Source organism: Polypterus senegalus, chromosome 1, assembly GCF_016835505.1.
Source record: "Polypterus senegalus isolate Bchr_013 chromosome 1, ASM1683550v1, whole genome shotgun sequence".
In the NCBI taxonomy this organism is placed as follows: Eukaryota; Metazoa; Chordata; class Cladistia; order Polypteriformes; family Polypteridae; genus Polypterus; species Polypterus senegalus.
In genome coordinates this window covers 245740966-245759690 of record NC_053154.1, presented here as the reverse complement: position 1 = coordinate 245759690, position 18725 = coordinate 245740966, and the positions used below count along the sequence as shown (strand labels likewise).

Here is an 18725-nt window from a genome sequence, read left to right as displayed (position 1 = left end):
GTACCCTTGTCAAAAAAATCCATTCCAATTTTGAGAGTTTCCTCCTTAAGAGTTGATTTGACAGCTTGTTGGTTATGAATTTACTGTGGCCAAAGGATCTTGACTTTGTTCTGCTGTATGTAGATGTGTATTTATTTAAGAGGTATGTTTTTGAAATAGCAGTTAATAAAGGACTTTTTCTGCATTCTGATAAGATGCCCTAATGGTGACTGTTTTTAATCAAGTACCTCCAACTTTTACTTTGAAGTAACAAGGGAGACAGGAAGCCAGCCTTCAAGTAGAATATTCTACCATGTCTGATGCACTTTATTAAATTAGCCACTCCAAAGATTTTATTCATAGTTTGTGGAGAGAAAAGTAAATAGGTTTCTTCTTAGGAATAATTGTGGTCAGCCATGTCCAAGTGAAATGGGCATATTTCAAAACCCAAAGGGCAAAACAATTATGAGGTCAGAATTGAGTCAAAACCAGAACCAAAAGTTAAACTAAAGTATTAATAACCAGCTGTTATCTATGTAAATATCTACAGTCAAACACTTTCTGCCCAGAAAAAAATGTTTTCGAAGGCTACCATGACATAAATTTCTGCGTATTCATTTTTTTTAAGAATTAATTGATTTTGCTATTTCATTTCTTTTCATCTGATTCTATTTTTGGAAACTCCAAAGTTTTTATGATGGTAGGCGTTGCTAGAGGGTGGGGCCACAAGCATATGGGGCGTGGTTTTGTGTGTGTATGAAGAGGTGGTCATGTGTTTGTGATGTTAAGATGGCCATCTAATAATTGGGAAATTCATTAGCATTCACATTTTTTTAAAGACCAGACTCATTGCCTGAACGTGGCTAGCTTCTAAAGCAGTTTTGTTGCTGTTTTTTATTCTTTTGCCTGTTCAAGATTACAACTTCTGCTAACTCCCTTTAGTTTTAAGTACTGTATACCGATTTGCCCACATTAATTTTGTCATGGAAATTCACCTTAATACAACTTATTGACACTTTCTATTATTCAGTTCCAATTTGTCTGATTACACCATTTGGATGAGGATGACAAGGACTCCTGAGGGGTCACAAGGTGCTTAAAAAATAATCTATATAAGACAAATCATCTGTGAGAATGTAAATAATGCGTAAAAGTAATGTTATGTAGTTAATATAATTATGCTGAATACAATTTACACCACCACGGATAATAATTTTCAGTATATTAGACCCTGCCAATATCCTTTTCAACTGCTTCTTTCATAGTCACAGGAGGTAAGACAGAATAGCATCTGCTATTTTGGATCTTCACAACAGGAAATAAGAATGAGGTTACTAGTGTTCATCCTAAAAGTTTTATCAATTCCAGGGACATCTGAACCCTCTGTGTTAGTAGAGTTGCAACTTAAGTCAGAAATAGGGAACTGACATATAGCCATTAAATCAAAAATCTTAATAACTGGTTCACCATATAAATCTTACAAGACATTGCACAAAAAATAACACATATAATAACGATATTGTTTATAAAAATACATTATAGTTATTCACAAAAGTAAGGAAGAATCAATAATAAATGTTAAAAAAACACCAATGTACAGTACACTGTGCATAACAGTACTGTATATCATTTTGATATTAAAAAGAAAAAACCCTGGGAAGCATTACAATAAGCTCATAACTTAAAAAGTCACTCCAAGTCAACTCCATGTGAGCTAGACTTATCACAGTATCATTTACTCTTCTCAATAAAATATTTACTTTACTATAGCAGCCAACTACAGGTTTTCTGCCAAAGCTTAAAGAAATTACACCCATTTTTAACAGAAAAGTTAGCAGATAGCAATGGGCTGCTTTAGTAGAAACTATATATCTGAAGTCAACATGCTTAATGCTGACATTAAGTTGTCATCTGTCTAGAACTACTTCTCAACACTGTACACTCTGAAGATGTGGCTTTTTCTATTCTCATGATCTCTTTAATAGAGGCATACTGAAAGCACATCTGCACGATCACTTAATCAATTCAATAATAGTTTTTTTCATCTGTACTGTACATTAGTACATCCTAACTATAAACACTAATATACAAGAAAACAACATCTAACAGCTTATATCTTATTTTCAGATACCATCCAAGTTAACCTCTCTGAAGTTCTGTTATCTTTGTGGCTTGAATACAGAGACTAAACTTTCAGCACTGCTCAGAATTGCAACTGTAGAGATGGCATCAGTATACTAATATATAAACAATTTACTTTATAAGGCCAAAGAAGAATCCAAAAAAACTAGCAAGAGTCTGAATATGAAGATGTTAGGAACAAAACAAGTTCCCTAAAATTCAGTTTTCAAAGGAAGAGGCCACTGGCACTTATATTGAAAGTAATCAGAGACTAGATAACTCAGAGCAATTCATCCTGATCAATGCAAACAGTAACTGGAAGAGTAGACCTAGATTGGTAGAGGAACAATAAAAATTGTGTCTAACAGCTAAAATAGTAACCCTTCCAAATTAATTTGGATTTCAACTTCTCACTGTGCTTGTACTGATGAACAATCAAACAAGGTTTATCTGGGCTGTGATAAAGCAGCTTCTGAGGAAACAAAAAAGTGTGTATTTTTATAGTATTTATATAGAAGCTTAGTTGCCATCATAAATTTGCCAACCTTCCAACAAAACAACAGCCCTATCAGACATGATGAGTTACCAAAAGTAAATCCTGTGATTGTATTCTTGTTGGTAATATTATGCATGGTGAGCAAAAAAAATCTGTATTATTTCTTTCCGAAAAGGTTGGAGTTATCCTCTTCAAACTAAAAGGTGAGTAAAAACAAAACGGCTCTCCACTTTGATTATAACTTTACTATTCTTGGTGACAGCCACTGTATGTCAGGCACTGTTTTTATAAACATACTGATACACCAAACACAGTGGCGTAGCTGGGGGGAGGTTAGGGAGTTGGCGGTCCACCCCGGGCGGCACATTTTAAGGGCGCCATTATTGGCCAAAAGGCTAAGTACTATTCGTGTATAAGCAGCAGTGTTCGGAAAAATATCAATCATGAATGAAAAAAGTTAAATTCTCTGAATTTTTACCCATAAATGTTTCAAAAATAATTTTCAGACTGTCCTTCTGTGATGGCATCAGATACAGCAGTTGAAATTTATGAGTAAATAACAAAAATAAACATAAACATCACACCGATAATAATTTTTAGAAAGATAAACAACTAATTTTCAATTTATAATTTCATTTCATTATCAATCCAAATGCGTTCCTGCTCTGCACAGAAAACATCCCCACCTATAACTTGCACATAACGCTGGTTCTGGTTTTCGCCGCATAATTATATTAAACTAATAATTTGCACACAGCTTATTAGTGCATCTATACTATATTCTTGTCTAGTTGATGCTTATAAATAATTACATGTGAAAAAATATTGCTGTTTCTCTATATATATGAACAAATCTATACAAATTAAGAGGCGGAGTGGTGGCTTTGAGGCTAGCGATCTGTACTTGGAATCAGAAGGTTGCCGGGTCGAATCCCGTAAATACTAAAAGGGGCTCTGCTCTGTTGGGCCCTTGAGTAAGTCCCTTAACCTGTAATTGCTGAGCGCTTTGAGTAGCGAGAAAAGCGCTATATAAATGCAAAGATTTATTAAAATGTATCTTAATTTTTCTCTATACGTTATTTCAATTTTCTAATTAAATAGGTTAACATATGCAAATATGTTGGAGGGCGGCAAATTGAAGCCTCGCCCCGAGCGGCACGAACTCTAGCTACGCCAGTGACCAAACACAACCAAGTGTCCACTGGCCTTCATTTCATGTACCGTACAAGCATTTGTTGTATTATAGAAACTGAGGTATTTTCTGGAGTATAATCAAATTTTAAATAATAAAGATGAGTTGTTATTTCCTGCACAGGTCTGCATGGCACAGTATATTTTAATACATGTTTTATGACTACAAGAAGGCCATACTTGCTGTAGCACAGCAGACATTTGTCATACCTTCTTTGAAGTGAATTTCAATGTAACCATATTTGCTTATGAAAAACATGGATACTTTACCTAATTAATTAATTTTAGTTCAATATATACATGTATTGCCTATTTTAATGATATACAACTCTTGTTTGTATATATTATGAGATTATTATAACATAAAAAATAAATATTCACACCAGTACATACTGTACAATAAACAATAAACCATATAGAATAGTCCATCAAAAGAGTGAACGTCAAAAACATTTAAAAAGATTCAAGTTCCAGGAAAAGAAGGAATGCCACTTTTAAAGATAATAGACTAAACATTATTATTCAGCCTTGATGTCATCATTGAGCATGATCCGTAAGTAGTAGCATCTCAGACATATACTGTATTTTGAGGTTAGCTGGAGAAAAAATATAAGTTCCCACACCTTGCCTACCACTCATCACCAATTCTCTTTGTTTGAATTGCTTACCTACCCAGAGGCACTCAAAGAATACACTAAGGATCTTTCTGTCAGTCTGCTAAATGGAATGGTCCAAGTGCTAGTCAGTACCTTCATTATATGGTTCTGGATTGTGACAGCCTGGTATCACCAGTACCTTTAATGTATGGTTATCGAAGTGTCTGAAGCTGACAGTAAAAGGGCCCCAAAGATATTAAACATCCATCCATCCATCCATTTTCTAACCCGCTGAATCCGAATACAGGGTCACGGGGGTCTGCTGGAGCCAATCCCAGCCAACACAGAGCACAGGTACAGCTATTAGCTGTATTCTCTTTTGCTCTGTTTATTGTTTCAACAAATAGTAAATGGTCTGCTCACTATCCCAAAGGACACGGGAGTGAGTAGACTTTGATAATACAGATATTGTACAGTATTACATAAAACTAAACATGACACCAATACTAAAATATTCATTTGTTTGAAATAAACACCAGAAAATATCCCCAATGATGGTCATTTTATTTCATTTTCTGATTATGTTCTACATTTGTGAGTTTCATATATATATCCCAGAAGTTTCATTGACTTGATGCTATACTCTGATTAAAAAATGTATCTAGTCACGTTAAGTTAGCGTAAATCCAAGAGAGACTCGTCGGGCTGCGGGAAAGGGGGTGGGTCCCTTCTCACTCATGCATCTGCCTTGGGGCATAACCTTAACTCTACATAGTTAGCGAACAAGAGAACTACTGAACGGATCTTTTTTTCTGTAATTTGCTTGAATATTCCAGTTGATTTTGCGACTTCTCTCATTGCACTAAGAAGCATAATTTGATTGAAGGAATGATTTATTTGCGCTAATCCAAGACAGAGGCTGCGGGCCAAGGGGAGGGGGAAGAATAATGTCAGGAGTAGAGAGCTGTCCTGTTTCACTAATACGCAGGTGAAGCCGCAGGAATGGCTAGTATATATATATATATATATACAGTATATATATATATATATATATATATATATATATATACTGTATGCTGCTGCCTCGCAGTTAGGAGACCTGGGTTCACTTCCTGGGTCATCCCTGCGTGGAGTTTGCATGTTCTCCCTGTGTCTGCATGGGTTTCCTCCCACGGTCCAAAGGCATGCATGTTAGGTGGATTGGCAATTCTAAATTGGCCCTAGTGTGTACTTGGTGTGTGTTTCTGTGCGTCCTGTGGTGGGTTGGCACCCTGCCTGGGATTGGTTCCTGTGTTGGCTGGGATTGGCTCCAGCAGACCCCGTGACCCTTTGTTCTTGTTAAAATAAATCGAGGTTAGCTGGAGATTTCATTATTCAATATAAGTATCACCATAATTGTCTTTTATAAAATAGAACTGTTCACAGCCTCTAACCTTCAGATATTGGTTAAAAAATTACAATGGAATTTAACAACCTACCAGGCAATTTCACCAATTAAAGTTCTATTAATTTATTTTCACGTTAATTTTTTCTTGTTAGTGTTGAAATTCTAGGTATTAGCATTAGATACATGACAGGTTGCCATCTATTCACTGGAGACGCACACCCACATATTCACACACCCTTACTTTGGTACTAAGCATAGAAAATAGCAAATAAAAAAGATTATAATCAGGAGCAAAGATAAAGAATAGAGACTGTAATCAGAATATAAGTTTAATATGTCACTGTACTCTGTGCAAATATTTTAAATCTACTTTTCCTTTCTAATCACATGTATTGTACAGGTAACACAAAGCTAGATTTAGTACATAGGAGTTCACCATATAAGAACTGCTGGGCAAGCTTTTTAAGAAAAGACAAGTTAAGGACAAACTGCAAAATGGGCATTGTACTATTTCTGGGTGTCAGAGTCAGCATGACATTGGATCTTCTTTTCCTTATTTGGAATGGCATGACTTACCTAAGTGGGGTCCTGCACATGCAGAAAGATCATTAAGCCTTGAAACATTGCCTGGCACACCTTTGAAGCCGATGGACGGATGAGAGATAACCTTCCAGTGCAGCAACAAAAACGGCAGACTACACATTGAGACCCCACTACTCAAAAGGTCTTGTCATGGCTTCCTCGTCTGTTGTGCCGTATAAACCGTCATTAAAGAAAGCCAAGTTATTTCTCCTATGTCATTTCTTACCGCTGTATCACTAAGGGAGGGATATAGCCTTTTTATATTATATCTATATAGTTTTGGGTTATGTAACATACCGCAATTACAAAAGAACTTATTCCAACCAGGGAGCTAGTGCCCCCTGCTGGATACAGAGGCAAGTAAGGATAGTCACTGGGAGACCATAACATATTTTTTAAACAAAAACCAAATAGTAAAGTCAGGAGGATGTGCAAAAATTTGTTAATTAGAAGATCAAAACATACTGTTGTAGAATTGCTAGAATAAATTACTGCAGTCTTGGATAAAGATGAGGCTAAAGTGACAAACTTTCCTTCTGTCACTATCATAACCCTTAAATTGGACCAATTTAGTCTCCAGTCACCCTAACAGCATGTCTTTAGGTAGTAGAAGTAAACTGAAATAACTAGTGGAACCCCATTAAGGAGAAAATGAAAAATGCACACAGGTTTCAAATACTATTTGATAACAATGATACTCTCTGTAACACTATGCCAAAAAATGATATATTATATTATATTATATTATATTATATTATATTATATTATATTATATAATTTGTCCTCTCCGCTCCAGACACAGGCCATTCAGCCCAACAAAGTTTGCCAGTCCTATCCACTTACTTCTTCTAAAATAACATCAAGTCCAATCTGTGTAATTGTTGCTCATTCTCTTTTCACCTATGTGGGGTTTCCACCAAATACCCTGGTTTTCCTCCAACATCCCAAAAAACGTGCAGATTAGGTTAAATGTTGATTTCAAATTCATCCAGTGTGACTATAAATATGGATGCGGGTGTGAGTGAGTCCTGCAGTGGTCTTGTAATTTGCTCAACCTGTTGTTCCTGTGTTGCACCCTAAACTTTTAGGTTGTGACAGATACACAGCACATGATAATAAGGGGGTACACTGACTGCAAGGCTTCTGTTTTTCAAGTCTTTATTATTAATGTGCTTGCCTTCTTGACTTCAGAATCAATAAGATAATGGTGCTAACATTCCTACATCTCTATTAAGCTTAATTATGATATTTGAACTTTTATGTAGCTTATACTGTATGTCTAACATATCTTATTAATGGTAGTCATTTTTTCATTGGATTTAATTGGACTTTAATCACAAGAGGGGTGCCCAATTTATTTTGTTGCACTAGGGACTTTGAAATTCTAGTCATGTACTGCCAGGATTAGTTTGGTTCTTCTGGACTCTCTACTGAATAAAGCAGGTACAAATAATGGATGGAAACATAAATAAATACATATTTGAATGTGCAATTTAATGATATTTTGAAAATTAATTGAAATTTCCCCAATTATTTTATTGAAGTGGGTGTCTGTTCTCATTAACAGTTGTGTCCTAAATCACTGTAAACGTGTGTGTGTTTTTTTCTTGTTTAAATAGTTTCCTAGTGATAGGCAATGTGGAGCAATGCCACTAACCTGTGGTTGGAAAGTTGAGGGCTGCCAGGGAAAGCAATGAATGGGCCCCGGACCCCATGAAACAAACAAGTGTTATTGCTCAGACTCCTGTGTTTTGTTTGTTTTGGACAGAAATTTCAAATGTAATGTTTTATAAGGAACTATCAAATGTCTCTAATAGATTATACAAGATATTACACAATACATCTTCAAAGTGTTCTCAGAAGTTATTCTACCAACTAAAAGCCAATTTGTTTCCAAATGTATATAATTTTCCTATACAGCGCATATACTATAAATCAGGTAAATGCAAACTCCACTAAAGGAAAAGTCAACAGACGTAACAACTGAAGGTGTTTTATATTCGAGAAATATTTCATCATCACAGTTCTCTTAAATTTAGCCTTGTTTACTTGTACTAAGCTAGACCTGTAGTCTTGAAGAGTGCTCTAATGTTCTTGCCTCAATGAAGCCTTTGTGCCTTCTTCGTCTTGGTAAAATGCTGAAATATATTAATCTGTTTTCAGTGCTTACATTTTCCTCTTTAGAGACGCACACAGTTGAATCCTATCCTGATATCACTAGACACAACCCCGTTGCTGCGTTGCTCTCTAAAGCACAAACCCACCAGCTAGTTCTGAATCATCAGTTTTTCTGCTATGAATATTATTGGTATGTTGGAGGTAATTTGGAAAAACCAAGAGGAAATCCATAGTGATATTGGGAGACCATTAGTGACCATAGCAGCCCCGGGAGTTCAGCATTCAAGCAACAGCACTTCTGTGATCCGCTTTTGAATTTTTTTTTCCTCTGGTATCCCATAATTTAATCTTATCTTTTTTATTGGCCTTTTCTCTTATTGTTGGTGTTTGCATAACAAGAACAATCTGTTTTTTGTTTCATTGAAACATACCCAAATGAATGCCCCGCTATCCTCTCAGCTAAAACAAGAACACAGACAGGCATTTTAACAATTGGAGGCAAAATTTCTTAAATCAGGAACGACAAAACAACAGCCCAGTATGAACTTATAAAACACCTGGCATCTACTGGTGTCGGATTGCTATCTGCGATTATTTTGCATTACTAGAAAACAACAACACGATGGTTTACCAAACATTTTTTCACGACTTTCAATACTTCTGTTAAAACTAACAGGAAATTTCTGCTGCTTATTCTGTGGTTTATTTGAAATGCCTTGCTTGGTACTGCAGTGCCACAGAACAATCCAGTTCCTAGTGAATTCCCAGTTGGCACAGGTAATGGCTTTATGCGTTGATTTATGTTTTAAAAACAGTGTGCAATTACAAAACCTGGGTGTACTGTCCATCCCCCTACAGCCCAGACCTTACTAAACATTCCACCTATTTGCCCTCAAAGATGCCATCTGTGTGAAAAAGGTTTGAAGTGATAATGAGGTTCCTGAAGAAGGAAAGAAGTGGTAGAAAAAGCAGGACTCTGGTACAAGATGAGGACACACGTTCTTGTTTCTCGTGTTACCTAATGAGTATTATCAAACAATTCTATAATAAATTATATCACCTATATATTATCCTTAATTACTTTATAACCTGTTCTTGCTCATTGCATGTACTGTCCAATTGGCTTCACTAAGATACCACATACTGCTTATTTGAATTATACGCAGAATAAATGGCTTTCAACTCTACATTACTGGAGCTTGAAAGACAGCCAAGACAGATCTCCTGCACTCTAAAAAGGCAAAGAGGATTTTATAGGCTAACGCAGAGCAAAAGCAGTTCTGGTGTAACATTTCGGGTGGACTAATGGTTTAAGCCACAAAAAACACTTTCACAGCAGTTATTTTCAAACCAGCATGGATGATTTGTGTTGGCTTTGTGAACAAGAATTAATTGATAAGTGCAGTATTAAAGTTTAACTGCCAAAAAGATGAAATGTATAAATGTTGAGAGAGTGTTCAAGGAAAATCTTGGTGATCACATGAGAAGGAATAATTGAGTCACAGAAAAAGCAATTATTCTTTAATAATTCAGTGTTGTGAATCCTTCTCATTTACAGTGTAGAACTGTATAATCATTTAGAATAATTGAGCTCCACCTGCTGGATTAGATGTCGGCTTCCATGATCAGAGCAGTAGAACAATGGGTAAAGAAGACTGATTGAAGATTTCATAGTAATTCTGTTGTTTTAAAGAATAATCATGAACTCAGAGTACAATTATATTTAAGGTCTCTGCATCAAACTGTGAAGCCTATATTTCAATACAAAAGAGGGATGAGCACAGGGATCAACGGAATACTCTACCAAAAATGACATTTGTTTTATTTGTTACTTCCCCTGTGTTGCTTGTAGTAATAACCGAGAAAAAACTTTAATCCCATATTTTTACAGAGAGTGGGCATAATGTTATTTATTCATGTATTATTTATGTATTTATTTGTCACATAATCTATATGTCAGATATCCAGTTGTATGCTCACAATGTCCAAAACCCATGTATATTTACTAAAATATTTTTAAATATACCACTTCTGAAAAATCCTCTCATGAATGGCTGGAGACCACACTCACACAAGTTCAAATTGAAGACCTGGCTGTACCATTATTTGTAGATTCTTAAGCCACAATGCTGTATATATGGGCCTTTGTATGGACTGTTTGTGAAACTGCACTGGAATATTGACGTTTTTGCTCGTTGAAACACTTCAGATGCACTAATATAGGACCATTTGATGATGTTTTCACTTGCTTTTCTTTAACTTTTAATTTCTAATGTACATCTCTTTTAGACCATGGTTTACAATGTTGATATGATGTTCTTGTTTAAGTGTGTTTCCTAACTATTCATGACCAGAATCTTCAGAAGTAGTTTATTTAACAATATTTTAGCAGAAATACAAGTGTTTGGGGTGTGAGTATATGACTGAATAACTAATGTATGGATTATGTGCCAGACGTTTTTGATAGACATTTTATTTGGTATTTTCCCCCTTTGAAGCCTGTGTTAGGAACGTTGTTATCTCCATATTGCATATTGTATATCTCCACACCCCCTAAAAACACGATTAAAAATTTCTCTAAGCCAATCCTACAAACAACACAGGATAAGTAACAATTAGAAGAAATATCACATTTGGGTGGAGTATTCCTTTAAGCATTTTTTCTCTGGGTCTGACTATACTTGGAATTTCTCTGTAACTACAATACCAGATATACTGACTTGCGACTCAGTTCACTTTAAATATCCCATAACAATTGCCTTTTCACTACATTAGCGCCATGAACTCTTTCTTACCAACATGTATCATGGTTCTGCCTGCAATGAGTTCTGGCATGGAACAATTTATACCCTAAAATGGGTCTTTGTGAACCACCTGAACTTGTCATTGTCACTATCCTTGTCACTTGTCAGACCCAGAATGGAAAAGGGAGTAGTACTTGCTTCAGACCAGTCTCCCCAGTGCATCTTTCTTAACCCAGGACCACCAGTGAAGTTACTTAATACTACTCAGTAGGACTTACATACTCCAAATTCCCTGGGCTGCTGCATTATCTATAGGAGGACTTTTAAGTCTCCTATCATGGATCCTGTTTAAATTTTGAACTTATCAGGCACTTTCCTGCTTGTGCCAACCAGGAAACACTTTTTTCTGCCCTCTTCTGTTCTGTTTTCAATATTTTTTGTCCTATTTCTCTATGGACAATTGTTACTATGTGTGTTTACATGGGAGTTTCAACTTTAAGGACAGCTCGCTAAAAATGATGACTGAATGCTCAATACATGTAAAACTGTAGTCTGTTATGATTGACCAAAACTAAATACCGTCACCAAAATATGAGTAGCTAGATATGGAAGTTGACTGCACAGAAATCCCTAGCATTTTTAGTTTAAGATGTGGAAATCAGAAACAGAATATGTCCCCTGTGACCCCTGACACTAAAACTGAACACAGGATGGGGTGTATTTCATTGTTTCCTTCCAGAGGAATTCATACTTTATGTGGACAGCAGGAATTAGAATTCCCTGATGGAGCACCAGCAGCAGAAATAAGTGGGGGAGTAAAGATTGCCTGTGGCCACCATTTGTTGCTGAGAAAAATCTGTTTAAGTAATGTCCAAGGAGTCTAATGGGAGATGTGCAATAGATATTTAAGGGAATATTAGTCATTTAAAAAATAAGGATTTGAAAAAATAACGTGCTATAGTCTATGTCATTTTAATATTTAAGTGCATTTTAATTACTTAACCTTAGTGTTTAATCTTTCATATTTACAAAGTGGTTATTCAGTATCCCTGATTTTTTTTTTTTTGCTTTACACTTTCCATTCTGTCCTGGGTTCCAGTATATGTACATAATTATTTCAGTTTTATTTGTGGCACTCATGACACTGGCAGGATGCCGGTAATGGCAGTGCTGACTAGAGAGGTACATGACAATGGAAGTTCATGCAGGCCAGTGATGTTGAATGGAGACAAAAATGAGAAGATACTGACATGGCCTGAAGGAGGATGTACACACTTAAGTGACTGAGCAGGTGCAGGTAGTGGTCCATGCCGAATTTGAAAAAGCATTGCTTCAATAAAAACAGGTTCATAAAAAAGGTTTATATATATATATACACACAGTATATACAGTATATACAGTATATATATATATATATATACTGTATATATATACTGTGTATATATATATATATATATAATGTATATATGTTTTACTGTAGAGGATGAGATGTATTAATTGTAAACACGTATCAGCGATGGACATGGTTTGGAGAATGTACACACTCAAGTGATTGAGCAGGTGCAGGTGGTGGTCCATGCCGAGTATGAAAAAGCATTGCTTCAATCAAAAAGGTTCATATAAAAGGTTTATATATATATATATATATATATATATATATATATATATATATATATATATATATATATATATATATATATATATACTGTATATATAATGTATATATGTTTTAATGTAGAGGATGAGATGTATTAATTGTAAACACATATCGGCGATGGACTTGGTTTGGAGAAAAAGAAAAGGTCTGCTATTTATTTGACATGTTGCACGTTGTTGGAGGTAGACAAAGGTGTTATATATGAAGATGAGATGTGCATAGCATTCGGTCCGGGAGCTATCTTTCTTTTGGACTTCTACAGCCATATACTTTGGCACTCCAAGCAAAGGTTGCTAGAAGATGTGATGCCACTTAAAGTAGAATATGAACGAAAGTAACAAAAAACAAGCTTTGATTGATTAGATGGATTTGTAGAGTTTTACTTAAGATTTCAGGATGAATAAATAAGTAATCGATGTTCAGAAGTTTCACCTTGTAGTGAGAAGGGAAAGACTGAAGTGGTTTGGGCATGTGGAATCAGAGATGGGGGAATGGCTTGCTGAACAGGTTTACTGCGATGGACATGGGTAGCATAAAGCCAAGAAGGAAGATGAAGAAAATATGAATGGAAGAGGCAGCCAATGACATAATAAATGAGTGCTACACTTATGGATGTGTAAAACAGCAAGATCAATTTTTGGGGGTCAAACCAAGATATTAATGGGTTGTTCTATGGAATGTTAGGTTATAATATAATGAAAACTAAACAAATGTGTCATTCTGCTATACAGTATACTTTAATATAAGCGACTTTGGCAACCATAACTTGAAAGACTTTAGAAGAACATAGGGGAGTTTATTTTGTATTTGGGGATTCCACACCAAAAAATAATTGATTTACTGTTCTAGATTTATTTCAGACAATCAGCAACTATTAAAAAGGAAATCAGTGTTTTATATTAATTTCTCTAGTTTAAAAGTGTCATAAAAAGTTAAATAAAATATAATGTTCTGGTATCGAGAAAAGGGTTCCAAACTTTAGATCTTGACATTCCTAGAGCTACATTTGATTTTTATGATCTACAGTGGATTCACAAAGTATTTAGACCCATCACTGTTTTTCATGTTTTGTTATGTTACAGCCTTGTGCTAAAATTATTTAAATTCATTTTATCCTACATCAAGCAAAACGCTCAATACCCCAGAAAGATGAAGTGAAAGAAGGCTTTAAGCAGTTTTTGCAAATGTATAAAAAAGTTAAAAATGGAATTGTCACACTGACACAAGCATTCAGACACTTTGTTTTGACACTTGCAATTTGGTTCAGGTGCATCCCATTTTATTGATCATCATTGATATGTTTCTACACCTTATCTGGAGTTCATCTGTGGTCAATTGAATTGATTGGGCATGATTACTGAAGGGCCATACCTTTCTATATAAGGTCCCCCAGTTGAGCAAACACTAAGCTATGTAGCTGAATCAACTGCAGATTTTAGCAGCAGGATTGTGTCAAGACACCGATAAGGGGAAGGCTTCAAAAACAATCTTGCAGCACTGATAGATTCCCAAGAGCACAGAGGGCTCCTTAATTCTTAAATAGAAAATGTTTAGAACAACCACAACTCTTCCTAGAACTAGCCATCCTGCCAAAATGACCACTCATGAGAGAAGGTCCATGGTAAGAGAGGTGACCATCCACCTAACAGCCACTCTGGCTGAGCTCCAGAGAATCTGTGGAGAGATGGCAGAGACTTCCAGAAAGTCATTCAACACTGCAACACTCCACTTGTCTTTGTTCTATGACAGAGTAGCTAAAAAGAAGCTTCTCCGCAGTAAGAGACAAAAAGAAGCCCATTTGGAGTTTGCAAAAAAGATGATTTTAAGACTGAGAAAGTAGATTCTCTGGTTTTGTGAAACCCAGATTAGTAATAAGTGCATGGTGGTGGCAACATCATACTGGGGGATTGTTTTTCAGTGGCGGTGAATGGGAGACAAGACAGGCTTGAGGGAAAGTTGAAAAGTGCATAGATAGTTTTAATTAAAATCTACTCCAGAGCACTGTAGACCCCAGATTTGGTTATAGATTCATCTTCCAACATAACAATTACCATAAGCACAAAGCAAAAGCAACACAAGTGTGGCCTAACTCTGAGAATGTCTTTGAGTGGCCCAGTCATAACCTGGACTTCAGCTCCAATGACAGCCCCCATGCAACCTGATTGAGCCTAAGAGGATCAACAGAGATGAACAGCAGAAAATCTCCAACTCCTGGCATGCAAAACTCGCTGCGTCCTAACTCATGACGACTCCATGCTGGAATCACCATTTTAACTAAGTACTGAGTATGGGGTCTGAATACTTAAGACAATCTCAGAATTACGTTTTTTAAAACTTAAAAAAATGTGCAAAAAAACGTCTAAAATCCTGTTTTCGCTTTGTCATTCTGGGGTTACTGAGTGCTGCATGTTATTGGGGAAAAAAAGGACTTAAATGATTTTAGCATAACGCTGCAACACAGCAAAATGTGAAAAAGTGAAGGGGTCACTCTGGCTGAACTCCAGAGAATCTGTAGAGATGACAGAACCTTCCAGAAGGAAATCCAACACTGCAGCACTCCACTTGTTTTTGTTCTACGACAGAGTAGCCAGTAGTTCTGATTCCAATGTACACCACTGATGACAGTCTTAGTATGAAGTTACTTTCAGATACTGTATATCCATCCCCTCAACAGTGAAAATGATATATTTGAATTTTCCACATTTCTTATTATTTTTCATTGCTACTGTAATGTTGCTTAAATATATATGGTTATAATATACTGTAAATTAGTATATGATTTACTTTACTTTTAAGATATTAAAAACAATAATAAGTAGTGGGCAATCAACAGTTTTGCTGATATTGAAGCATTATTTCTGGTTATCCTTGAAAGAACATTAAATAAGCTTTCTGCAGTCGTCTAAACTGTTCAAAATGTATATTTGATACTTAATGATTCTACACTTTTTTTTTGAAGAAGGCGAGCAGTAATGTCTAGGTGAACGAGCACAACTAATGTGTGAAATTGCACGACCCGATTCGGCTTGACCGGTTCTTCAGAGAGTAGCCCCTCCAAATTCGTAGCTGGGGAGGTCACTGTCATTACTTCAGGAGCCGACGTGAAGGAACAGGCTGCAGCTCCCTGTCGATGCAGAAAAAAGTGTGCATCTTTTCGACTTTGCATCTGTATACAATAAGTGCTTGTGAAGGTGGACGCATGCGTAAAACAGTTAAATTGCGCCGTAGCCTAGTTTTTGATAGTTTTTAATATGTTTGAAATATGAACAGCGTCTGTTGGTTAACTTTACTGTATACTGCAAAACAAATAGGGCATTTCTTCCTCAACCCATAGGTCAAACTCACTTGTTTATTTATTTATTCATTTTTTATTTCATCTGAATAATTTCAAAAATCGCCAAAACATATTCCAGCAAATTTGTAGATACGTATGCAACTTTATGAGACTAGACGATTCAATCTAAACGATTTCACTTACGTACTTAAAAAATCTGCAAGTTTCAGAAAACAGTGGATGACAAGTATCCGAATCATTGCAAATTTTGGAAAAAAATGTTTACTGTATTGCACCCCTAATGCTGTCTACTTTGTTTTAACACTTTTAAATAAATTACCCGTCTCATTCTGCTTTTCCACCATACACGACTAGCTTGTATGTTTTCCGGTTCATAGAGGTTAAAATTGGACATTGTAATGACTTACCACTTACAATCTTTTCCTTTTCTCTTTTTTAGAGCCCAGATCATCTCAACGATGAGGAGCACATTGAGAAGTGCGAGCAAAGCGTACTGTCTTTCATGTAAAGAATGGGTGACTCTCCACACAGCAACTAGTGAGTGCAAAATAAAAAACAGCCTGGGAATAACCGCTCCTGCAATCTCCAGCATTGTCCCGGAGCTCCGAAAATCACTTCTTATACGACTTGTGCAAACAGACTCAACGTCCACGCCGTCTGCCTGAAACAGCGGGTCCCAAAGCTAACTTGCGTTCCTTTAGTGCAAGAGCTGTCCCGCCTACGTCTAGTGTACTTCCAAGCGCCGCCTTTAAAGATGTCGTTAATGGTTGTGTGACTGCTGCAGTGTCAGCAGAATTTTCACACACACACACACCCCACCACCCCAATAATTATTCAAAACGACCACAATCAATGAGTAAAAAAGTGTGAAACGTGAAGTGACAAAAAAAAAAAACCCTCAGACATGAATATTTATGAAGTAGAAGATAGAAGGATGTTTTTTGCATGAGGATAAAGCGTGATTATCTGCATGAAAAGAAAAGAAAAATAAGAGTTATGCATTCTTGAATAGGCTACTGAAAGCACAAACAGAAGAAATGCATCATTACTTTAACTGTATCTTACAGTTTTTTATTCTCAAAAGTTGAATGTGTGTTTGTGTATATCTGTCATACAAATTCCAGAGGGAAAAACCATAGGCTATGTTCTGTTCCAAAATTTAGTTGGTGCACTGGGTAGCCCTGGTTTTGTTTGCCCAGTATGCAAATCTACACCCTTTAACTTACTAAATCTCCACCAAAGTTTGCACAGATTCCCCATTGTAGTGGGATATCTCCGCAAGCTATGTCCTGTTTCAGATTATAGTTGGTGCCCCCATTCCAGGCAGCACCCTATATAATATATATACTACTGTTCATAACACAACATTACATTCTCAGACTTAATCTTTAGCAGGAATAAGAAACAGAAAACTGCAGCTGCTTTAAGTGATCACCTGGCAGATTCAGAAGTAAGTAGTAGCATTCAAGATAAGGTAAATAAAAAAGTAAAGAACAAAAAACGATAAAATATTAGGTACTTGATGATTAGGCCACTGGTAGCACATGATTAATACAGTCGAGCACAATTAGGGCGAAGTTTAAATTTCCAGAAAACTGAGTTACATGTTATTCCTTGGAGCATAAATAAACAGTGCAGATATGTATGAAGTGGAGGATGAGGTACATCAGCCCCTGGCATTTGGTGATGACAAGGTATGTAGACCGACAATTCTTGGCTTTATTACATTCACTAACTCAGTGGATTCACCGATTTCACTACAATGGTCCTGGTATTGATGTTTCTAATAGATCTGAGTATATTATGCTCAAGCTCCCACTATTACTAATAAAGAAGTTAAAGCAATTCTTGTGCAACTTTATCGTTCATGGATACCAGCAGCTTTACATGAAATTGTGCACACGTATCCATCAATGAAAGACTATTTTCAGGCTTTTATCAAACAGTTAGTCATACATATTTCTTCATCTATATTGGAGATGTTGATATACTTAGATATACTTAGACTTGCTATAGCAAATAAATCCATGTGGGGAAAATATTAAGAATATAAGACATGAACAGTAACACCAGGCATGAATTCAGTTATTATTATTATTATTAAGACACCAGACACAACTAAAGAATTGGGAAAGTCTATTTTAAAAACTGATCCACCAGAAATTGATGGGAGTAAGGGGCAAACATGCATTCAGAAACATGAGGAAACTCCTTATGAATTAAGGGACAGATATAGATAACAGATTGCTGCTCATCATCATGAGCTGGAAAAAGATAATAAATTATAAGCTCGGGATAAGTTGCAACAGGCACAGACGCAATTTTATTTGAGACAGGATATCAACATGAGAAGAATGGCAGCGGTCATGGACGTGTACTCGGCTATTCTTCAGGTAACTTGAATAGACATACTGAGGAGTCCTTTATGGATGTGAGCCTTGACCACCAGAGTAAAGAATGTTTGCAGAGGCGTTATCATCATGAACAGTCCTTCCCAGGTCCACAACTGCCTGCTGTGAAGAGCCTAGCCCTGAACAATCAAATGACAGAAGCTGCATT

General features: G+C 36.1%; 1 protein-coding gene across 3 annotated transcripts in view; it reads right to left on the bottom strand.

Annotated features, from left to right (window-relative positions):
• tmem26b (transmembrane protein 26b) overlaps positions 1-16883 on the bottom strand; it is a 50348-nt gene extending 33465 nt beyond the window's left edge. For 2 of the 3 annotated variants that reach the window (XM_039771307.1, XM_039771298.1), the window contains exon 1: positions 16574-16883. Coding sequence is in view for 1 of the 3 variants with exons in the window: in XM_039771298.1 (XP_039627232.1) it covers positions 16574-16758 (185 nt within the window). In the remaining 2 variants the exon portion in view is untranslated. The remainder of the gene's footprint in view (positions 1-16573) is intronic. The other variant, XM_039771310.1, reaches the window with a different exon arrangement.
• Positions 16884-18725: the final 1842 nt, after the last annotated feature.